Genomic DNA, 25,646 nt, shown 5'->3' on the forward strand with positions numbered 1-25,646 from the left:
AGCCTGCTAAGATTCTCTCTCTCCTTCCTCTGCTCTTCCCCTGCTCATATTCTCTCTCTTACAAAAAAAAAAAAAATATCCATATTTTAAGAACCATTTCTTTGTATATAATATACATATACATCATATAAAATATAATTATATTAATATACATTTAATTATTTTATAAATTTATAAATATTTATAATTTAAATTAAATAAATTAATTTAAGTATAATTTGAAATTACATTTTATAATTTATAAATTTTACATTAAAATTAATATTTTATGAATATTATAATTATAAATATAATTATATTTCAAATATGTATATATATATATATATATATACACACACACAGAGATCATTTATATAGTATAATAATGCATCATACATAATTCTCTGAGAGGAATTAAGAAATTGTTATCAAGTGTTTTACTGCTGAGAATATATCAACAAATTTATAGAGATTCCAACCTATTAACTCTTCCTATTGGTCAGCATCATCCTTGTTTTCTTAGGCCATTACATCAGTTCTTCTGTCTCTTCTATGAGGCCCTCAATATCTTCAAATTCTTTTTTCATGATGTTGATGAAGTCTTACCAGGTTGTTGAATAATTTTGCTGACTTTCTTGATACTGGCATAAAAAGCCTTATAATCTTTTCATTCAGTTTACCATATGTTTATGGGCATATGCATATTGAGTGGCATATTTACAACTGGCATCACTACTTAAATTATCTCTGCTTCTCTTTCCCTTTTTTGCTGATGGCTTCTGGTTGTCAAATAATGAATTTGAATGATATATCTCCACTGTCGTGTGGGGTGTGTGTGTGTGTGTGTGTGTGTGTGTGTGTGTGTGTCCTGTTCTGTGTCTTCATCCTAAATGTCTCCTTTGGACTCTAGAACTACATAGTCCATTGCCTACCAAACAGTTCCTCTACATATTTCTGAAACAGTATGGGTAACACTTTACCTTTTGAGGGATCCATATCTCTTCTTGTCTACTAAATTGAAATCCTCAGAGAGGCAGGGACTTTGTATTTTTGGTTTTTATATTCTTAGTACCAGTTAAACAATATGTGCTTAATGAATTTACACTGTCAGTCTGGAATACAATCAGTTCTTCAAAACTGAGATATATAGTGGAAATTGTTTTCTTCTGTATTAGTACAACAGGGCTAAAAATAGTGGGACATCTGTTCTGAGAAGATTCTGTCCTTACCTTAGTAGACAGGGACAAGCTAATGGGAAAGCAGAATTGACTTAACGCATCACCTGCCTTTGTTGGATAAACAGCCTCCTGCAGGATTCCTGCCTCACAATCAAGGCCTTCAGATAATTTTGCTATTAGTAGAAGCTTAAGTCTGACTTAGGTAATAATTTAGGTAATTTTGTCACTTGTTAAAATTATGTGATTCTTACAGAAAAAGAGGGCATTCCAAGAATTTTCTGGACTGGCTTAAATCAACTATACTCTGCTAGAGGCTGGGAATGGTCAGACCACAAGCCATTAAACTTTCTCAACTGGGACCCAGGTAACTGCTCCTTCTTCCATCTATTATGCACAGAGCAAAATCTTCAAAAAAGTAAATAAACAAAAGCATCCCACTCACTGAGAGCTTATAAAAATTTCAAATCTTGGCAGCTGTTATTATGGTTAATTCTAAGAACAATTTTTTCCCCTCATTCCTTCTTTATTGTAATACCATGATAGCCAAGTTGAACCATACCATAGAGAAGTGAGAATTTGTCTGTAACCATTATGGCAACACTACAATTTTAGGTAACAGCAGAATGAGCTTCATCACATGGCCTGGCAGTTGTTCTGTATCCTTTAGGGGACTTGACATGTCTATGACGGACCAATGGTGTTTCATCTGCAGCTCAACTCCAATACAGAAACATTCTCTCATTTTAGAACTCTTGGGGTCTCCTATAGTAGTGCTCAAGTACTGACAACCTAATGGTTATATTATATTGCATATGTAAATACCTTAAAGAAAATTTTATAGTGAATAAAACAAACAAAACCCTAGTTAGCCAAAATATTTTTCTTCCCAAAAGAAGTTAGATACCTTTTTATTCTAATTAACTTTTTTGAGAGAGAAAAAGTACGAGCAAGCATGAGCGGAGGAGGGGCGAAGGAGAGAGAGAATCTTAAGCAGTCTCCATGCCCAGCACAGAGCTTGACACAAGGTTGGGACACAGGACACTCAACTGACTCTTGATTTCAACTCAGGTCATGATCCCAGGGTTGTGGAATCGAGCCCCATGTCAGGCTCCACACTAAGCGTGGGCCTTGCTTAATCTCTCCATCTCTCTCTCTCTCTAAAATTAAAAAAAAAAATTAAATTTCAGCTTCTGACAAGTGTAGAATCTAAAAGTTAGCAGTAGCTTCAGTATAAATGTATTCTATACACACATAAGAAAAATGAGTTAAGTGCAATACCAATAGGTCACTTTAGTTTAATGAAATTTCATGATCAGTGAGTAAATTCTCTATCACCTCAGTAAATAAAATCTTTAAAGATAATTTAACCTTTAATTCAAGGTCTTAAGGGCATTACTGAATCACAAATCAGTATATCTATTGTATAGAGTAGCAGATTAATAGCTACTGACCATAGAGTAAGACATGGATGTTGATTAGGGATAGAGGTTTGGTTTTGGTTTTTGAATTAACTATAGTGTATTAGAGTGTTTCACCCTGTATCCTGTATTTTAGAAGGGAGACAGATTTAAGCACATGAGTTTCCATGGAGGCTTTAGTAGAAGGTTTTAACTATTTTATGAGCTCCCATAAAAGCAGAAAATTAGGAATACAAATTATCTTTTCTAACCACCACTCTGGCCCTAACCTCCTCTTTCTAATCATTTAAGATATGCCTAGTGCACCTATGATAATAGGTGGATCAAGCTGTGCAAGAATGGATGCCAGGTCTGGTCTATGGCAGAGTTTTTCCTGTGAAGTTCAACTGCCCTATGTCTGCAAGAAACCATTAAATAACACAGCGGAGTTAACAGGTATCTTTCTCATTTTCTGTGCAAGTAGGTGCAAGTAAATCCATTTCAGATATCTATTTCCACCTTTCCTTCACCCTATACTGCCAATGCCAAAAACTACTTTATTTTGATGCAGTGGTTAGACGTCATCAACTATATATGCATAAAGCTTTGGTTTGATATATCCCCTTAAGATGGCAGAGATATCCTCAGTGAGAAATATATTTCTGTTCACAGGTGGCTCTTTTTTCTTTAGAGCACTGCTTCTCAGAGTGTGCTTCCTTAGACTAAGAGTATCGATATCAACCATACCTGTTAGAAATCAAATTCTTAGGACCCACCCCAGATCTACTGAATTGAAAACTCTGTGGACATCAACAATGTGTGTTTTAAGAAGACTTCCTGGTGATGCTGATGCACACTCAGGTCTTATATTTTACCTGCCTCTGCGAGAACTAAAAATGATGGATGTGGGAACTCTCCTCAGGTTTCCAGTTCCTACCCCATGATGCCCACCCCTGCTCTGTCTTTCTCTGCCGGGCTGCTTATTTAGGTTATTGTGTTGATAAATCAGGTAGAAAAGGTGGGGTGCAGAAGGACAAAATGTGTACAAGTATGGTTTTTTGTCAAGGGGTTTCAAGGATAAGAGAATCGCAGAACAGTTGAAATTTCTGAGGTGCAGAGAAATTTCAGAAGCCTTTGAAAGAATAAGAGGAGTGTCCTTACTGTCTTGCACAGGACCCATCATATACTGGTATTTGATTAAGTCCTCCTGAATATGAAAAAGTAATACTCAAAACTGGGAGGGGAAGAAAAGGAGGTTTTAAAATGTCTTGCTTAAAGAATGTTGGGGGAAGGGAATAAAATTGCTTATCCATATAGGAACATAAAGCTATTTTTTAAGACTAGAAAATAAATATATAGAATAAAGATTGTTGGGAGATGTTTATAATCATAGATGAAAATGAACATTCATCTTCCAGGTTGATTCAAACCAAATTTAGTCCATACAACAAAAAGCGTAATAGAAAAGACAGCATAGATGAAAATAAAACAGAATGACTGATGATAGATCAAGTAAATACCCTGTAGCAGAGTAGAATTATTAAGTAAATCATGATGTTTCCACATGATTGAATAATATGCATTTATTAAAATAACTGTGCCAGCAGGAAAATACCATAGCAGAACAAAATGATATGCCTACTTATCATTTTAATCTTGTAAAAATATGTATTCATAGAGACAAAGACTAGAATAGGAAAACATTTGTTCTAAGTTCAATTATGGGTGTTTTTTTCCTCTGTTCCTTTATCATAATTGTAAAATATAATAATAATAATACCATGTCTTATTTCAGAAACTGAAAATTAGTTCAGTTCTCCTGTGTTCTCTTGTTCTCAAGTGTGAGAAGGTAGCGTGACCTGAATTTTATCTTTCAGTGAAGAACAAGCTGTTCACATTTTTTAAGATGCTGTGTTTTTATACGACAGACATTCCGAACAGTTCTGAATCCACAAAGTCCGAGTAATTCAACTTAATTTCTAATTCTATTAAGAGGAGTAGAATTATTTTGTATGGTTTTATACCTCAATCTTTTCTCCAATCTTCCTTGACCATCATTTGAGTGCGTTTTAACATGGTGGAAACAAAGAATCACTAATTCTATGAGGATATAGGTCTAGTAGAGGGAAAGAAAGAAGAGGTCCAGAGAGGCCCTGTGCCCTTTCTCTCCAGTACTATCATCTCTTTCATGTGGAGTTTATAAATGTTTTACTCTGTTTCATAAATCTCTGTATGTCTTTGTTCAACAGTGAGCATTAATTCACATCCCCTTGCTAATCTGACCATACACGAAAGGAGATTGGACTAAATAACCTCTCTAAGTCAGAGACTGGAAGGGAACCTAACAAATCCCATAGCAAGGAAGAGATTTGTCAGCAAATGGCTTATCCCACACCATTCTTCTGTCTACTAGGACTAAGGGCAGTCCCTCCTCAATGAGTCAGAGCCCAATCATGTAGCACATTTGTATCACAATAAAGTCATATCATTACCTGTATCCCTATAGTCACTCTTATGATGCTATGTAGAATGAGGCACCACATAAATCCATGTTCTTGTACTATTTGACATCACGTTCCCCAGTTTTCCAGAATCCTGATGATGTGAGAAACAATTTAAAATGTTATTGATGTATCTTTACTGGAATATATATGGATGCTTTTCCCCCAGATGTTTGGACATATTCAGATACACACTGTGATGCAGGCTGGATGTCAAATAATGGGTTTTGCTATCTTCTGGTAAATGAAAGTGATTCCTGGGATAAGGCACATATGAAATGTAAAGCCTTAAGCAGTGACCTCATCAGCATTCATTCTTTAGCAGATGTGGAGGTGGTTGTCACAAAACTTCATCATGGGGGTAAGTTTTTAAAATATCCTATTTGAAAGGTTTAAAACATTCTAAGGCACCCCTAATTTTCAGACTCTTTTTTTGTTTAATGTTTATTCATTATTTTTGAGAGAGAGAGAGAGAGAGAGATAGAGAGAGAGAGAGAGAGAGACAGAGAGACAGAGTGTGAGCAGGGGAGGGGCAGAGACAGAGAGGGAGACACAGAATCCGAAGCAGGCTGCAGGCTCTGAGCTGTCAGCACAGAGCCCAACGTGAGGCTTGAACTCACAGACTGTGAGATCATGACCTGAGCCAAAGTCGGATGCTTAACCGACTGAGCCACCCAGGTGCCCCCTAATTTTCAGACTCTTAGTGGGAATGAAAAGCTTACAATCATCCCTACAGATCAGCACTGTCCAACAGAAATTTCTATGATGATGGAACTCTTTTATAATCTATGCTGACCAATACAGCAGCCAGCCACCAGCCATTTGTGGCTTTTGAGCCCTTGAAATGTAACTGAGGAACTGAATTTTTACTTTTATTTAATTTTAATTAATGTATAATTAGCAACATTAGCAAGTAGCTACCAATTTGACTGTACAGCCAGTGATTGAGTAATTTCCCTCTTCTCATAAGATAAATACTATTTAAGTTGTTCCAGATGCTTAAGTGATGATTATTTCACTTTTGTAATTATTTAAAAGCTAAACACTGAAGAACAAAAAATACACTAGACAGGCAATATTATATCCTCCTCTTAGGATTCACTAATCACTAATAACTAATAATAGATACCTATTCTGTATCAGCATGGTGCTAATTGTTTTACCTGGGAGGGCAGCATAGTCATTCCAGGGCAGTGATGGACATCACTCCCATTCTAACTGGAGTATCTATGAGTGTATTTGTAGAATTTCATTATAGGTTCCCTTGCTATCCAAAAGTAGACTGTTCTTATGAAACCTTTCATAAACCAAAATGGCATAAAACGAAGAAGCAAATACAATTTCATAGAAGTGAAAATCCTCTTCAGATTTCTTTCAATTAGTGAAAACACGTACATATGTTTTTTGTAAAAGCGAAGTTGTGGAAATCTATATACCCCATAAAGCAAGGTTTATCTAAACCTGATATCAGGAGCTCCTAACCTACAGATTATAGCATGGCTGTTCCACCGTGTGCTCTGCCTGCATAAGTACCCTAAAAAGCACTTGACTCCTGGCCTTCCTAACATCAATATTTTAATAGATTAATTGTAAATACCATCAAGGCTCTTAAAACCCCATTATCAGAATGTAAAAATCAGTAACAGTATACATACTGAAGTATGTAATTGAGTAAAACCAAATAAATAAAACATTTTTCTTTTAGATGCCAAAGAAGAAATATGGACAGGTCTTAAGAACAAAAATATACCAACTTTATTTCAGTGGTCAGATGATACTGAAGTTACTTTAACATATTGGAATAAGAATGAGCCAAATGTTCCCTACAATAAGACTCCCAACTGCGTTTCCTATTTAGGAAAGGTAGGAAAACTTCTGTGGTTTATTTATATTCTTATTATATACTAAATAATAATATTAAGATGACTTGGGTTAGGATATTTGTGTATAAGCTGGGAAAGAAAATAAAAGGTAAGAGCCCTGTAGATTGTCTTTCCAGTAGCTACTGGAAAAAAGAGGTAAGTAAAACAAAGAATAAATAAGCAATCCTCTTCCTGTCTAAGAGTATCTGCTCTGGTCTGAAACAGATGAAGAAAATCCTTTTAGAATTCAATTCTTCTTGTGTCATATTGGTTCTAATAAGCTCTTTCTCTCTGGACCATCATTATGATATTTAACATAAAGTCACATCGCTTCTCGGCCTTTTGGCTAAGATCAAGTGTAGTAACATAAAGTCACAACTTAAGCTGAGAAATACCATCTTCTGAATTCATGTTCAGATTAAGTTTTACATTAATCCTACTTTGAGAGTGAAAAAATATTTTTATTTAAAAATTAGGTCTAGGGGTACCTGGCTAGCTCAGTCAGTAAAGCATGCAGCTCTTGATCTCAGTGTGTGAGTTCAAGCCCCACATTGGGTATAGAGAATAGTTAAAAAAAAAATCTTTACAATAAATAAATAAATGGATCAGTAAAATAAAAAATAAAAATTAGGTCTAATGTTTTTCAGAGAACATCTTCTGTAGAATGCTTAAATATTTATTGATCATGCTTTAGTTAAGGGTCCAAAATAGATTGTGTGTTGAGAGAAAAGACATGTGTATCTCTATACTTTGCATCGCTTTCCTGGGGACTCCTAATTGTTTAAGAGGTTTGTGTCACCCAAACTTCTAGAGAGACCTAAGTAGAAACAATAAATGATATGTATATTTAGAAGTGTTTCAAGAGTAAAGATGTATTGAGAAAGTTGTCAAAGATTAATTTAGAAGTGTGTCACATTTGGTGCTCTGTTTAAAAGGACATTTAAGATATCTTTGGTAGAGTGTCAAAGATAGAAGTGAGGTTCCATAGGCAAGAGTAAACTGATAGCATATCTAGATAGCATTCCAGTGCTTAAAACTGACCCTTGGGGCGCCTGGGTGGCTCAGTCGGTTAAGCGTCCGACTTCAGCTCAGGTCACGATCTCGCGGTCCGTGAGTTCGAGCCCCGTGTCGGGCTCTGGGCTGATGGCTCAGAGCCTGGAGCCTGCTTCCGATTCTGTGTCTCCCTCTCTCTCTGCCCCTCCCCCGTTCATGCTCTGTCTCTCTCTGTCTCAAAAATAAATTAAAAAAAAAGTTAAAAAAAACTGACCCTTATCACAATTGACTTAAATGAAATTTAATTTGAAGAAAGCAGCAACTTAATAATTAGCAAAATTAATCAGAGTAGCATATTTGAAAGAGAACTTTGAAATCTAGGCTGAAATAGAGTTGGAATAAAATTTTGATTCTGTAATTCTTGGAGAGTAGCTGTTCTAACTACCATTTTACACATGAGGAAACTGAGATAGCATGGGTGGTTGATATGTCCAAAAGTTTTTAACCCATGGGCAAACTTTGGCCATACATATGGAAGAAGACAAGAACACTGGCAACTGTGTGTAGGCTGAGTTCTTCTTTCCTCAACTTCTGTATTAAATGTGCTTTGATGGTTTTATTGTTCATCTTAGAAGAAAATGGAATTCATCTCCACTATGAACTTGAGATGGTTCTGAACTAACAGACTGCAAGCCATAACCTTGCAGGCCTGTTCAGTAGCATTTCCTAGGAGTATGTTCTCAGATTTAGTCATTCATTTATAGTCATCTTCTCTTTCCCTCCTCTCTCCCACCCCACCCCTTGCTCACAGTTTTGTGAGAAGAAACTATCTTGATTTAAAATGAGTTAGATTTCTCAAATTCCACATATGAGTGAAATCATTTTATATCTGTCTTTCTCTGGCTGACTTATTTTGCTTAGTATAATACCCTCCAGTTCCGTCTATGCTGTCTCAGATGGCAAGATTTCATTCTTTTTCATCACCGAGTAGTATTCCATTCATGTGGAATACTTTCCATTCATGTGGAAAAAACTTTATATCCATTAGGGAAGGGAAGGGAAAATCAGATAAAAACAGAGAAGGAGGCAAATCATAAGAGACTCTTAAATACAAAGAACAACTAAGGGTTGATGGGGTGGGGAGTTGAGGGGTGGGAGAAATAGGTGATGGGCATTGAGGAGGGCACCTGTTGGAATGAGCACTGGGTGTTGTATGTTATTGATGAATCACAAGAATTTACTCCTGAAGCCAAGACTGCACTTTATGTTAGCTAACTTGAGAATAAATTAAATAAATAAATAAATTTAGAGCTCAACTCTAAACATATGGCAAATAATTTCTCTGTGGAATTTTTTTTCTATTTTTAAAAAGCTAGGTCAGTGGAAAGTCCAATCATGTGAAGAGAAACTTAAATATGTATGTAAAAAAAAGGGAGAACAAATGAATGATACCACTTCTGATAAGATATGCCCTCCAGATGAGGTATGTAAAATCCCTGTGTAAGTTTTTCTAAGCAATATTACAATTTCTTGGCTAAGGATGGTAGGTAAAACTGAAACAATTCAGACTTGGAAAAATAGAAGAAAGGACTACCTTCTGTTCATTTATGTTAGAATAAATCAGAGGTCAGTGAATCATAACATTTTGGCATTCTTACAGAAGAAAAAACATTATAGGAAAAGGAGTTACCTACTCATGAATTTCTATAAAAATGTATGTGGTTACAATTCTTAATGCTGATATCTTTACTTTCCCCCCGTTTATATTTATCCTGTTCAAAAATAATGCGACCAACAACATTATAGTATGATGAGCTATGCCCTAGAGGTAAAGAGAATTAAGACACACTGTCTGTCTGATACAGGCTCACACTCTTGTGGGAATTCTCTGTGAAGTTGTATCCTACCTTCATCATGTGAACGAGTTTACTGGCCATGCCCTTAATTTCTCTAAGTGTGAGATTTTATTAGTGCGGCAGAACTTTGCTTGTCAGAGCAGGGACATCAAGTCTGAAAGACAGTGTGATGATATTTCTCCTTTGATTTAGGACTGGAAAAGACATGGAGAAACCTGTTACAAGATTTACAAGGATGAGGTCCCTTTTGGAACCAAGTGCAATCTGACTATAACTAGCAGGTGTGACCATCAGGAAACATGTACTGGTGAAATTTTAACTCTGGGTCCCTTTGCTAAAGAAACTTCCCAAGAAAAAGATGCATCTTCAATTTATATAGTAATTCAGTCGTAAAAAACACCTACTGGTTTGACTCCTGTTTTGTAGATTTGAGCAAGAATACCTGAATGATATGATTAAAAAGTATACTAACTCTCCAGGAAAATACTTCTGGACTGGCCTCAGAGATACAGATTCACATGGAGAGTATAGCTGGACAGGTGTTGGTGGAGTAAAGCAAGCTGTAACCTTTTCCAACTGGAATTTTCTTGAGCCAGGTGAGTGCCTTAGCCTTTAAAGTAATGGAATCTGACGACTAGTGAAATGCAGTATCCCTCCCAGAGGTGTTCTTCACTTACCTTGGAAATGTGAGGAAAACGATAATCTTCAGGATGACAGTCTATCTGTGGAACTATAAATAGAAGGAGTGGATATGTCTTCCTTATTAAATTCTTGTGAATAATCTAGTAAAAGGAGCTAAAAAACTCAGTTCTTGGAAACTACCTCTAATGGCTCAAAGCTAGAACCATCAGTGTGAGTTTTTTTTTTTTATCTTTTCCATGTAAGTCTCAAACAGAATCTAGAAGCTTCATTTTGAAGTGTTTTACATTTTCATCTCTCTGCTTATTTCTTTCTCCAAAATTGAATTTATGTTTCATAAAAACAAAATTGTGTTTGTTTCTATTATTCTCAATGTGTGGGAATTAAGGAGGCAATATATTGTACTTATTCTGAAAGTTAGTTCATCCTCCTTTAACCGGCTCAAAGCATTGAGCATAATTAGCCATAGAATCAAAATGTTTTGAACAAGAAAGGACTTCGGAAGTCCCTTCTCATTTTATAGTTGAGAAGACAAGAGACTTAGAAAGGTGATTTACTTGACAAATGTTACCTGGTTATTGACTTGCTAAAATTCAGATCCCCTGATTTATAATCTAAAATACGTTTTTTAAATACTTTTTTAATGTTTATTTTATTTTTTTATTTATTTTATTTTTTTATTTTTTAAATTTACATCCAAATTAGCATATAGTGCAACAGTGATTTCAGGAGTAGATTCCTTAGTGCCCCTTACCCATTTAACCCATCCCCCGCTCCCACAACCCCTCCAGTAACCCTCAGTTTGTGCTCCATATTTATGAGTCTCTTCTGTTTTGTCCCCCTCCCTGTTTTTATATTTTTGAGAGAGAGCGCAGCGGGGAAAGGCAGAGAGATTGGGGGACAGAGGATCTGAAGCAAGATCTGCACTGACAGCAGCAAGCCTGATGCTAGGCTCGAACTCACAAACTGTGAGATCATGACCTGAGCTTAAGTCTGTCACTCAACCAACTGAGCCACCCAGGTGCCTCTAAAATCCTTTTTAGAGGATTTTGGCTTTCTATAAGACTGGAATTATAAAGCATCCAACTTTTCTCTCTTTGGATTATTTGTATTTTTTTTGTTTTTGTACAGTGTGATCACTAAAATCACTCTTTATAATGCAGTAATTTGAACATACGAGTGTATAATGACACACAAAATTTGAAATAGATTCTTGCCACCATAAATGTGAATGGTATGGATAGCAAAGTCATCTTTTCACTTCTAGAAAATGGAGGATACAGGTGCCAATCCTGGTTAAATATCACCTTAAATTATAATGTTCTAATAAATAAAACACCTGGGATTTCTTTTATAGACATTCAGATATCTTAGGGTTGGTGTCATAATCTTCATAGATAAGCCTTAATGATTGGAGAGATGCTCAGAAAGTAGCTACAATGACATTCTCTCAGTCTTTTGGCCAGAAAGACTACCATTAAGCTCTCTTTACCATAATTACTCCCAGCTTCAGCCAGCTTGGTCCATCATGGAGAAGGCATGGGTGGTGGGCTGAACAGGGTGGGGAATAGCACATTCATTCAGGGCAACATAGCATTTTTCTCCCAGTCCCTTGTTCCAATTGCTGATCATGTATGGGACATTAGACAATGCCTGCTTCGTGGAATAGAAATTGGGCCTATTACTTTCCAAACTATGCTCTTCTTGTCTTCTGCCCACTTCAGGCTCTATGGTGTAATATAAAAGGGAGCATGGCACTTTTCAAGTGCTGACTCTACCACTCACTAACTATGGTTATGGCAAGTCACTTATTCTTTATTTGAAAAATGGATCTGATAATACAGACTGTTGCTTAATGTTGTGAATAAATAAAATTCTGGCTGCCATAAAATAAATAGTAAACAACTGTATGTTACCAAACACCTCCTCCTACCTTTATTATACCAGCTCTTCCTGTGGATCTGAATCTGAAAGAGTTCTGTTTTGAGGGTTACTAAGTTGCCTTAAAACTGTTCAAAGTTGTTAAGCTAATATGAATATGAGCCACTTAGGCTACCCTGAGCAGCATAGTGGTTTAGGGTACAGCTCCACATGCAGAACTCCTGGGCTTTAATTCTGGATCAACCACTTACTAAACATTTACTTGAACAAGTCACTAATCCTCACTGTACCTTATGACAACAGAACCAATCCTGAGGTTTGTTGTGAGGACTGATTCATTTAATCCTCTTAGAATAGTACTTAGGAAGTAATATACACTTCTCTTTATTATCACCATTGTCATCATCATCATCATCATCATTATTATAAACAATACATTTCTTTCGCCCATTTTCTTTTATATTCTTTCTCCAAACCTTGTCTCAAATAAAGGGTAAGGACACTAGAAAATGTTTGGACTTTAATTTTCAAATGTAATGTTTAATTAAACTTTCTGTTAACCCCAGCTTCTCCAGGTGGGTGTGTGGTTATGGCTACTGGAAAGTCTCTTGGAAAGTGGGAGGTAAAAGACTGCAGAAAATTCAGAGCACTTTCAATCTGCAAGAAAATAAGTGGGCCCATTGAGCCTGAAGAGGTAGCTCCCAAGCCTGAAGCCCCCTGTCCTGAAGGCTGGCATAGTTTCCCCTCCAGTATTTCTTGTTATAAGGTAAAGTAACATTTTCATTCAATTCCTCAATGAGGTTATCTTTCTACTATCCTAGTCCCTATCCTTGTAGAAATTATGTTCCTCCCCAGACACATATGTAACCTACCAAGATGTTTGGGAGCACCATTGAACCTTTGTTATGAGACAGCTCATCCCCACATAAACTCACATCCTACCCAAAAGAACAAGGCCTGGGTGCCTGGGTGGCCCAGTTGGTTAAGCTTCCGACTCTTGATTTCAGCTCAGGTCATGATCTCCCGGTTCATGAGATCGAGCCCCATGTGGGGCTCTGTGTTGACAGCGCAGAGCCTGCTTGGGATTCTCTCTTCCTCTCTCTCTCCCCTCTCACATGCTCATGCCCTCTCTCTCTTCCCCTCAAAATAAAATAAATACAGTTTAAAAAATAAAACAAAACAAAAACAAAAGAGCAAGGCCAGAGTCAGAACTGGCTCTTTCCTAGTGTTCTTTTGTTCTGAGAAGTTGAGTAAGCTACATGCCACCCTGACGCTTTGCTTATGATCCTCCTATCTCTCTAATCCTTGCTATCAAATGAAGAATTCTATCAGTTCTTACAATTAAAAAAAAATTATTTTAGGGCCCGTATCAGTCAGCTGATGCCATCCCCAGTGACTATGACAACAAACATTTAGTCTCATGTTCACAGATCTCTGGGTCAAAAGGGATTGATTGTTTTGGTTTAGGCTTGAATGGTCGAGCTCTGCTTTCAACTGTCGGTCAGCTGTGCTAGGTTCCAGACTCTGAGCTGGATATGCTGCCCTTTGATCTGGGTCTCAGACTTCAAGGGGCAGCAGCTGTCAGGGGCTTGTTCTTCTTATAGTAAATGGCTGGAGCCTAAGAGGCAAGCCTAACCATGTAAGCACATTTCAGGCCTCTGTTCACCTTACCTCCACTAATATGCCATTGATCACTGCAAGTCACATGGCCGGGCCCCAAATCAAGGTATGGGGAAGTATTCTTCCCCAACCAGGAGGTCAAGGCAAGAATGTACAGTTATATGACAGGAATGGAGACTGAAGAATTAGGACTAATAATTCAATCTACCATTGTATCATCTCCGTCTCTTTTTTTTTTTTTTTTTGAAACAACTGTGGTTACTTTGCCATAAAATTAGTCATCACAAACCAAAGAAATAGAAATGGCAAGTTTTGTTTTGCTGACTTCTGTCAATGTTAGACCAGTGCAGTCGGCCCTTTGATTCATCTTCATCAGAAAATAGGCCTGTGCTTGGGCAGGTCTCAGTGTATTATGTTTATAATTATTATTTTTAGCACATTTCTCTGCAGAAGTCCACTCCCAAAGTATTCATATATACCCTTTATAGCCTTGCCTGCTGGTTCAATTTATTTCTCAAGGTCCTAGCAAAGCAGGAGACTATGGTGTCTTGTTGGAGCTGTTCCCCATACTGGCCAAGGAAGGTCATCCATCTGGCACCTGGGTTGGCCTTTAGTTGACATTTTCAGCGGGTCCTATCTGTGTCACAGTGTATGTTTTTTACCTGTTTTTATCACAGGTAAAAATGAAAACATTTTCCTTTTATTATTACGCCTATAAGAATCCATTTCATAAGCCTACACATTTGAATTTACGAAACATAATAAATGAGCAAAGGTAAAAAAAGAGACAAACCAAAAACGGACTCTTACCGATACAAGAACAAACTGACAGTCACCAGAGGGGAGGTGGGTGGGGAGATGAGTGAAATAGGTGAAGAGAATTAAAGAGTGTATTTATCTTGAAGAACACTGAGTAATGTATTGAATTATTGAATCACTACATTGTACACCTGAAATTACTATAACACTGTATGCTAATTATATTTGAATTAAAAACTTAATAAAAAAAGCCTACCATTTGGCTATAATTAATTTTGAAATTATGAATACTTTATGATTATGCCACAAAACAAATTAACATTGTATTTTGTTAAGCTGTTTCATATAGAAAGAATTGTAAGAAAAAGGAACTGGGAAGAAGCTGAGAGGTTCTGCCAAGCTCTTGGAGGACACCTTCCTAGCTTCAGTCATATGGATGAAATAAAGGAATTTCTTCACTTTTTAATGGACCAGTTCAGGTAATACTTTTAGAATGAGATCTTCCATGCTAAATTTGATGTCCTCCAGTCAGAAGTGACATGTTTTATTTTCTAAAAGAGTCATTCAGTGCTTAGCAGTCATTCAGCATCAAACATTTTTATGTGCAAGACAGTGTGAATGATTCAAAGGTAAGGAAGATAGACTCCCCATCCTTTATGTAGCATGACCAAATCCAATAGTGGGGATAAGAAAAGTGTGGTGAAAAATCTAGCACAAAGGTAAGGACGGGCCATGGAAATGCTAAGGACAGATGAAGTGCTTTGGGGAGGTATAACTGGGAAAAATGTTATGAAGAAGGATGGATCTTGGAAGGTGAGGCAGTATTTTGAAAAATAAGATAGGAGAAGGTGTTAGAGACAACAAACATTAGCAAACTTACTGAGACCAAGGTGTACAGATACAGTCAAGGAGAAATGAGCCATACCACTTAGTTGGAAAATGAGATTTGGATATTAAAATGGAGCATCCTTGTTCGCCAGGGAAGGAATTTGACCTTAAGTCAATAAGCAAAAAAACCAGACAACAATGTGTGTGTGTGTGTGTGTGTGTGTGTGTGTGTGTGTGTGTGATACATATGTGCGAAGAGAGGAAGAGAGAGAGAGATTGAGAGATGGTAGGTACATGCAGGGCAAGTAATTCGAAGGCTATTACAGCCCTCATGTGGAAAACTACTTTGAGGATAGACAGTAAGAATGTGAAAATAGGAAAGTAATCAGAGGTGTTATAAACACAGAATCAATAAACCATTGCACTTTTGATGTTACGATGGAAGGATTTCAGGATGATTTTTCTGATATTCTAAGGATGATGTGGAGAAATATGGGCCAAGTGATGTTATCAAAGCAAAAAAAATTTCTCTGAAGCTTTGGGAGCAATCATGAATATGAGGGCCTTCAACTCCACAAATTTATTTTTTTTCTTCCCTAAATTTATGAACTGAAAAGAAGACCCAAATCTGTAAATCAAGGATTTAGGGTATACCAGGCAGAACCATGTCAAGATTACCACTTGGACATACCTTAGTGAATACTTGCCTTATTATTTTGACTCAAAAACCTCAAAGAAAAACAGCAAATAAATAAACAAACAAACAAACAAAACAGGTACCAAAACACAAAATCCAACTAGCTGTCTTTTCTAGGACATTAAATGTAAGAAGGCATTTTAAAACTGACATCTATTGGGGTGCCTGGGTGGCTCGGTCGGTTAAGCGTCCGACTTCGGCTCAGGTCATGATCTCACAGTCCCTGAGTTTGAGCCCCGCGTAGGGCTCTGTGCTGACCGCTCAGAGCCTGGAGCCTGTTTCAGATTCTGTGTCTCCCTCTCTCTCTGCCCCTCCCCTGTTCATGCTGTGTCTCTCTCTGTCTCAAAAATAAATAAACGTTAAAAAAAATTAAAAAAAACCCTGACACCTATCCTGAAACTAACTTTATACTGTATGTTAACTAACTAGAATTTAAATAAAAACTTGAAACAAAAACAAAAACAAAAAAACACCTGACATTTAAAGAGTTTTGAGGTGGAAATGTTTGTAATATATTAATTTTAGTTCTCAACTACATTGCTTTTCATTTGTGAAGATTATAATTAATATAACACTATAGCTTCTTTCTTGAAAAAAAATTCAAAGATGCATTCCAGCTGAGAGATGAAAAAAAATCAAGAACACATGAATAGGTAATTTATTTTAAAAGAATTTGAAGGAAGAGTATATAATGTAAAAACAGCCCCAGTCTACATAATGCAATATATATATATATATAATTATAAAAATAGGAAGAAATTATTCTAAATTCTGAAAGAAACCTAAGAATATTTTAACAAGACCAGGTGTTTAACTCTATTTATAAATAAAAACTGGGATATGCTGAGATAAATGGTGGTAAAAAAATGAAAGTATAATAAATTCCTCATTTACCTAGAAGTCATATTTAGAACCATAGATTATGTACATTTTTAAAACAAACTGTGTTCATCTACTGAATATGTAATGGATGAAAAAAGGTTTATATAGCAAACTGTAAAAAAATAAAATAACAAAGCATGAAATCCAATAAAGCCAGGTGACAGAAGACCACATTTATCCATTATCAGTTATATTTATGTCCTAGACTGCAAATTTGCTCAATAATGATATTTGATACTATGCTGTTGAAAGATACCTCATGCAACTCTTGCCATTCTACCCAGCCCAAAGAGTATAATGTTCTTTTCCTAGAAGGAAGAAGCTACAAAGTATTTCAAAATAGAAAATTTTGATAAAAATCTGTATTTTTAACACTTCTTTAAATATTAAACAATAGGACATGTCTTCATATTATAACAGCAATTAGTTAGTCCTGAGTAGCCAGTGACCCACCAAGATAGGGCATCACTCTCCAATTTGTGGTGGTCCCTAATTTATTACTTCTTGACTTACTTTACTTATATTCTTGTCCCATTTTAACCTAAATAGCAATTTAGTTAATGATCACGAACTTAATACCACAAATAAAATGGGAAAATTAAAAGAATGAGCAAAATTCTATTGTGTAAGTGTGAACAAAACCTAAAGTCACAGTATTTTTTTAAAAAATTTTTTAATGTTTATTTTTGAAGGAGAGAGAGACAGAGCATGAGTGGGGAGGGGCAGAGAGAGAGGGAGACACAGAATCCGAAGCAGGCTGCAGGCTCTGAGCCATCAGCACAGAGCCCGATGTGGGACTCGAACCCATGAACTGTGAGATCATGACCTGGGCCAAAGTCTGACACTCAACCGACTGAGCCACCCAGGTGCCCCCTAAAGTCACAGTATTAATATTAGATAAAATACACTTGAAGTAAAAATGCATTGAATGGGGAAATGAGATCTATTTTATCTTGAATGAAGTTACATTCTACAATGAAGTTATAGCAGTCAAAAACCATTACATATTTAAAAATAATAGCATCAAAATATATAAAGCAAAAATACTAATTATATTAGTGAAATTGTCCAACAGATAACAGTAATGGGAGACTTTAACATTTGTCTCATTCATTAACAAGTGAGACAGACAAAAAGGAAATAATGTAGAACATGTGAATAGTATAATTAAGGTTGATTTAATAATATCCTCTTTGTTTCTACATTACAAATTCCATATATACTTTCTCTTAGAGCTCGTTGACTGTATCACTTACAATAATTGATCTAATAGGCTAAAAAGCAAACCTAAAATTACTAAGTGATGAAATTATACAGGTAAATAAGAAGTGAAGTCAAACCCTTTTGTGGCAAAAAAATAAAAACTGTATAAATGACAATGACAACACTCATTCTGAAATTCATGGGATAGAGCCAAAGCTATAGTTGTAGGTACATTAATAGCTTTAAGAGCTTTAATAATTGGGGTGCCTGGGTGGCTCAGCCAGTTGGGCATCTGACTCTTGATTTCAGCTCAGGATGTGAGATTGAGCCCTGTGTCAAGCTCCCGTGTTAAACTCTGCATTGGGCTTTGCTCTGAGCACAGAACCTGCTTGAGATTCTCTCCCTCTCCCTTTTCCCCTGCTTGCACTCACTCTCTCTAAAATAAAATTTTAAAAAAGAGCTTTAATTATTAAATTAAAATAAAATAAGCATTCACCTAAAAGTAAAAATAAATTTCAACATAAATACAAGGAAACCATAAGAACCAAATAAGTAAATAAATACATAAAGAGAGAGAGAGAGATTTAAAATGAAACTTTAGTAAGGGATTATAAAACTTACTTCATGGAGAAATTTTTAATTGGTAAGACTATGCATAATTCTATGCTGTTACAAATGAAATTGTTAAAATAAATAGTCTCCAGGGAAATACAAATTAGTATACAATTGATTTGATAAGTAGAAACCCAATAATTCAATAGCCATGAAAGAAATGGAAAAAGCTGACAAAGAATTTCTTCTAAGAAAGATAGGAAGTATAACATATGGTTATATATACGAATTTCTTTACATTTTATTTTTTTATTTTTTTATTATATGAAATTTATTGTCAAATTAGTTTCCATACGACATCCAGTGCTCATCCCAAAAGATGCCCTCTTCAATGCCCATCACCGAATTTCTTTACATTTTAAAGCAGAGATCATTGCCTTGTATTTTAGGAGTATAAGCAAGAGCCTGTATTCCATTACATAGAAACTGATGCAGGCATCAGGTTTATTTAACAAACTAGTCTAATTCTGATATCAAAGACTATCAACAACAGCACAAGGAATTACAGACCAACCTCATGACTAGACTTGAAAAAGTAAATACTGGGGCACCTGGGTGGCTCAGTGGGTTGAGCATCTCACTCATGGTTTCAGCTCAAGTCGTGATCTCACGGTGGGGGGGTTTGAGCCCCACATTGGGCTCTGCTCTGACAATGCAGAACTTGCTTGGGATTCTCTCACTCTCTCTCAAAATAAATAAATAAATGTTAAAAAAAGAGAGGGGCACCTGGGTGGCTCAGTGGGTTAAGTGTCCAACTTCAGCTCAGGCCATGATCTCACGGTTTGTGGGTTCAAGCCCTGCAAGGGGCTCTGTGCTGACAGCTCAGAGCCTGGAGCCTGCTTCAGATTCTGTGTCTCCCTCTCTCTCTGCCCTTCCCCCTCTAGCACTCTGTTTCTCTCTCTCTCTCTCTCTCTCTCAAAAATAAATAAATGTTTAAAAAAAAACTTTTTAAAAATCAAACAACAAAAACACACACTATTGTGTTTTTCTCATTAAAGAAAGGGAATTTTCACTACTATGAGCTGGAAACCTGATGTAAAATACAGTACATGTGTTCCATAAATACTCACTTATTAAGCATCTGTTGTAGAAGTTCAGGCATTCTGGACTTCATTTTCCAGCATTAGGAATTAATATACAAGATTTCATTGCACACTAACCTGAGCTAATTGGGATATACAAACTCTTAGTTTCCTTTTGGGGTTAGTGCTTCTTAGCTACTTCCCACAACCTTGTGAGTAGATTTTAATGAATACAAAACTCAGACCAAATCTTTCCACATATATAAACATTTAGTAAATAAACATTCATTGAAGCAGGCACAAAACATTTCATAGAATCTGTTTTGTAACCTTCCAACATCCCATCCAGTCTGTCCTTGGTGTTCCACCCACCACCTTACAAGGAAAGTTCATTTGAGGTAGATTTGACAGTATTCCAGAGACAGAATTCTATTCCCATTAATAGCTGGCATCAGGCAGTTCCAATCACTCGACCCAATGACTGGACATGGGACCATTTAGAGATCAAGCCCCAGGTCCATTTCTTTTTTTAAAAAAAAAGGTTCATTTATTTATTTTGAGAGAGAGATAATGTGAGTGGGGGAGGGGTAGAGAGAGAGGGAGAGAGAGAATCCCAAGCAGGCTGAACACTGTCAGCACAGAGCCCCGCAGGAGGCTGAATCCCATGAACCATGAGATCATGACCTGAGCTGAAATAAAAAATCAGAGGCTCAACTGACTGAGACACCCAGGTACCTCAAGCCCCAGATCATTTGTTATGGTACTGGCTACCAGCCTCAGCAGAAAATAATAACCTTTTATGAAGGGTGAGAGTATCCCTAAATATTTTAGTTATTCCCCATATCTTACATAATTTAAATTCCACCAATGAGAGACCATTTCTAACATCATGCTGGTGAACAAGCTTCTAATTTCTGATCAGATATACACTCATTTCTGATATTCACTCTGCTAATAACCAAAACATCAGGTGTAGCTTCAGATACCACACATCCTTGTGGTGGCCACCTCTAGAACATACTCTAATACCCTGATGATCCTCCCTGAAGTGAGAATTTTGATCAGGGCAACTTACTGACCCCTATATCTCAAGCTTGACATAATACAATATCATACTGTCTAAGCTAAAGTATTTTTAAAGCAAAATATTGACATAAACAAACTGGGTTTTGAATAACACCAAGTAAGAGGTTAGAAACCTTTAACTGGAACAGGGAGCCATGGATAAGTAATAAGCAATGAGGTTATAGATATTTATGGGAATCAGTTGATGGAAAATGGAATAACATGTGACATAAGAGCTTCTAAATACAGAATAGATTATACTAAAAAGCAAAACTAAATGCCAGAGGTAATTAAGGAATTTTTTTGTTTCTGATCACACTTGCTGAGTTTCCTTTCAATTAAAATTAATACATGCTCATTATGTAAGATTTGGGGAATATAAAAAATAACACTGAAAAAAATAAAAATCATCTCAAATCCTAGCTCTGTAAACATAGTTATTAACATTGAATGCTGAACACAGCATTTAATGTGAATCCTTTCTACTTTCTCTCATTCCCATGCATATAGCTTATTTTCCAAAGGATGTACAAGAATCAATGTGTAATTTTTTTCTGACCACAGAAGTAATGTATATTTAATTTAGAAAACAGAAGAGCACAAAGAAACCCCACAAATCACCATAATCCTTTTGTTCATAGGGACCGTATTTTATTTGTACTCTTAAGCCAGCAGCTAATACATGCCATATTAAGGCAGACCGTGTTGTCTGCTTAATATGTGCTCCATTAATAAAGAGATCATTTGCCCATGTTATACTTAAAAAGGTAACATATTCTTTTTTTTTTTTTTTATTTTTTTTTTATTAAAAAGGTAACATATTCTAAATCCAATTCTGTAACCATGGGTTGAAGGGAAGGAAGGAGGCAAACCCATTTATATCAGAAAATGATTCTAAAGCTTACTCCTCGAACGCCTTACCTTTTTATTGCAGAAATTGACCTTTCTCAGATGTCCATTGCTCATATTGTGTGTTGCATGCCAAGGAGTTAAGTCAGATTACTGCTATACTTCTCACAATCTAAGTTCCACATCTCTATTTGTATTTCAGTGAAAAGGATTCATGGTGCACCAAGTCATTAAGGCTCTAAGATCTTTGTAACTCTTAATGGCAGCCCACCAGGGAAAGCCATTGTAGAGCAAAAATAGTTTTAGGATTAAAGGGGAAAGCCTTGTTTGCAATGCTGTTGCTGCTGTGTGTGCTACCTCCTGTGATGTGGCATGAATGGATTTAGATATAAATCTAAGGCTTTGCAGACTAAGCGCCCTCATCAAATAGTATTTATTGTGGTTTATAGCTGAGATACTGTTTTCCTTAGAAACCAGATGCAGCAGGAAATTTGATTGAGTAAGAATTTTAACACAGATACACATATTAACCTTTTGTGCAATGTCTTCTTAACCTAATACCCTAAAACCATATACTTAGTGTTTGTAGTAGAAGAAATTTATAAAGAGAGAGAGAAATTTTCCATTTGATTTAATTCTCCAGATATGATCCATTTTTTTCCCTCAAATTTTCTTTTTTTATTTAATTTTTTTAAATGTTTATTTTTGAGAGAGAGACAGAGTATGAGCAGGGGAGGGGCAAAAGAGAGAGGGAGACACAGACCAAACCAGGCTCCAGGCTCCGAGCTGTCAGTACAGAGCCTGAAGTAGGGCTCGAACTCACGAACTGTAAGATCATGACCTGAGCCAAAGTCAGATGCTCAACTGCTCAACTGACTGAGCCACCCAGATGCCCCTCCCTCAAGTTTTTGAAATCCGCATTGAGGTGTACAATAATTAATGTGATTTCCAATTTGTTCTCCTTATCTGCCTATGGATAAACCAGGTCAAACCAGGAATAAGTTACAATTGAGGAAATATGTTCCACCTCTTACCACACATGGAAAAAAAACCAAGTAGCTACTATTTTCTATATTTATAACACACTAATGAATCTCTTGAAGTGGTAGCTGAAAACTATAAATGTCTGGGTTGAAATGAAATTCAGTCTCAGAAAGTAGTGAATATTAAAATTTTTGGACAATGGGGCAAATTGTGTTTTCTAGGAAACTGTTTTCTGAGATGCTACTGAGGAAGCAAAAAGGAGCTTGAAAGGAAAGGTTTCTAAGTGGGAAAAGTTGGGGCTGAGAGAGGACTGGGTGGAAAGGTTAGAGATAAGATGTCTAAAGAGGATTTCTATGGGAGCTGACTATAGAGTAAATGCAGGTGCCAAGTGATCTTTGACCATCTTCCTGGTTGTACTGTTGATTGTGAAAAGAAGAATATCTAAGGCTTACTTGAGGGAAACACAAAATTTTGCACAAATCCCCAGCCTCAAATATATTATGTGCAAAAATTTGAAAGAAATAAAGTCACGTCTTTAAGTAAATAACAAGGAAGCAAACTTGACCTTCTCTTTTTGTTACCTGTCTGACTTTAATTATATTGTATATGGCAATTATCTAGTCTCTGTGTTTTAGAAATTCAACATTTGGTAGGGGTGGCTCAGTCGGTTAAGCACCCGACTCTTGATTTCAGCTTAGGAGTTCAGGTTATGATCTCACAGTTCATGGGATTGATACCCCCACCCCCACCCACTGTCGGGCTCTGTGAGCACAGAGCCTGCTTGAGATTTTCTCTCTTCCTCTCTCTGCCCCTCCCTTGCTCTCTCTCTCTCTCTTTCTCTCCCAAAATAAAGAAATAAACTTAAAAAAAAGAAATTATACTGTTGGGATGTATGATAAATTTGGAAGCCTGTTAGAAAGCTCTGAATAGTTGAAGACACAACTACAAATTCTTCTTATAGCTGCTAAATTCAAATAGGACTTAATTGTCTCCACTGGATTATCCTAAGTCTACAAATGTCTGTATGAAAGAAAACAGTATAACAATAAAGACTAAGGGGATTGTCCTCACATTCCACTGCAATAAGTTTAAAAGCTTAAGGCTGAAAAGACAAAAAGTATTTCTTTATATTAAAATATGAGGGACTCCCATCAGACGAGAGTCCAGGGCCAGATGGCTTTCCAGGGGATTTCTACCAAACATTTAAAGAGGAGTTAACACCTATTCTTTTGAGGCTGTTCAAAAAAATAGAGACTGAAGGAAAACTTCCAAACTCATTCTGTGAGGCCAGCATTACCTTAATTCTAAAACCAAAGACTGTACTAAAAAGGAGAACTACAGACCAATTTCCCTGATGAACATGGATGCAGAAATCCTCAACAAGATACTAGCCAACTGGATCCAACAATACATTAAAAGAATTATTCACCACAATCAAGTGGGATTTATTCCTGGGATGCAGGGCTGGTTCAATATCCACAAATCAATCAATGTGATACATCACATTTATAAAAGAAATGATAAGAACCACATGATCTTCTCAATAGATGCAGAGAAAGCATCTGACAAACTACAGCATCCTTTCTTGATAAAAACCCTCAAGAAAGTAGGGATAGAAGGATCATACTGCAAGATCATAAAAGAAATATGATCTTGAATATATGAAAGACCCACTACTAATAACATCCTCAATGGGGAAAAACTAAGAGCTTCCCTGCTAAGGTCAGGAACAACACAAGGATGTTCACTCTCACTACTATTATTCAACATAGTGTTGGAAGTCCTAGCCTCAGCAATCAGATAACACAAAGAAACAAAGGCATCCAAATCAGCAAGGAGGAAGTCAAACTTCCACTCTTCGCAGATAACATGATACTTTATGTGGAAAACCCAAAAGATTCTACTAAAAACTGCTAGAACTGATCCATGAATTCAGCATAGTCACAGGATATAAAATCAATGCACAGAAATTGGTTGCATTTCTATACATCAATAATGAAACAGCAGAAAGAGAAATCAAGGAATCGATCCCATTAACAATGGCACCAAACACCATAAAATGCCCAGAAATAAACCTAACCAAAGAGGCGAAAAATCTATGCACTGAAAACTATAGAAACCTTATGAAAGAAATTGAAGAGGACACACAAAAAAAGGAAAAATATTGCATGCTCCTGGATTGGAAGAACAAATATTGTTAAAATGTCGATACTACCCAAAGTAATCTACATATTCAATGCAATCCCTGTCAAAATAACACCAGTATTCTTCACAGAGCTAGAACAAACAATCCCAAAATTTGTATGGAACCAGAAAAGACCCTGAATAGCCAAAGCAATTCTGAAAAAGAAAAGGAAAGCTGGAGGCATCACAATTCCAGACTTGAAGCTATATTACAAAGCTGTAATCAACAAGAGAATATAGTACTGGCACAAAAACAGACACATAGATCAATGGAACAGAATAGAGAACCCAGAAATGGACCCACAAACGTATGACCAACTAATCTTAGACAAAGCAGGAAAGAATATCCAATGGAATAAAGACAGTCTCGTAAGCAAATGGTGTTGGGAAAACTGGACAGCAACATGCAGAAGAATGAACCTGAACCACTTTCTTACACCATACACAAAAATAAACTCAAAATGGATGAAAGACCTAAATGTAAGACAGGAAGTCATCAAAATCCTAGAGGAGAAAACAGGAAACAACCTCTTTGACCTCGGCCACAGCAACTTCTAACTTGACATGTCTCCGGAGGCAAAGGAAATAAAAGCAAAAATGAACTATTGGGACCTCATCAAGGTAAACTATTGGGACCTCATCATAGTGAAGGAAA

General features: G+C 36.4%; 1 protein-coding gene, 1 long non-coding RNA gene and 1 pseudogene across 2 annotated transcripts in view; all 3 read left to right on the plus strand.

The window, feature by feature from the left end:
- Positions 1-25,646, plus strand: part of LY75 (lymphocyte antigen 75) — a 99,516-nt gene that overhangs the window by 21,877 nt on the left and 51,993 nt on the right. Inside the window, exons 5-13 of the mRNA XM_078451252.2 lie at positions 1,411-1,521; positions 2,867-3,010; positions 5,225-5,416; positions 6,761-6,918; positions 9,283-9,393; positions 9,959-10,047; positions 10,193-10,362; positions 12,853-13,052; positions 15,002-15,144. Of these exons, the coding sequence (XP_078307378.1) occupies positions 1,411-1,521; positions 2,867-3,010; positions 5,225-5,416; positions 6,761-6,918; positions 9,283-9,393; positions 9,959-10,047; positions 10,193-10,362; positions 12,853-13,052; positions 15,002-15,144 (1,318 nt within the window). The remainder of the gene's footprint in view (positions 1-1,410; positions 1,522-2,866; positions 3,011-5,224; positions 5,417-6,760; positions 6,919-9,282; positions 9,394-9,958; positions 10,048-10,192; positions 10,363-12,852; positions 13,053-15,001; positions 15,145-25,646) is intronic.
- On the plus strand, positions 7,244-7,447 carry LOC132674153 (U2 spliceosomal RNA; annotated as a pseudogene).
- LOC145715660 (uncharacterized) lies at positions 19,796-25,124 on the plus strand. Its single transcript, XR_014138054.1, has 2 exons — positions 19,796-21,741; positions 21,788-25,124. It is a non-coding gene; the product is annotated as an uncharacterized LOC145715660 (long non-coding RNA).

Source organism: Panthera onca, chromosome C1, assembly GCF_046562875.1.
Source record: "Panthera onca isolate mPanOnc1 chromosome C1, mPanOnc1 haplotype 2, whole genome shotgun sequence".
Taxonomy (NCBI): Eukaryota; Metazoa; Chordata; class Mammalia; order Carnivora; family Felidae; genus Panthera; species Panthera onca.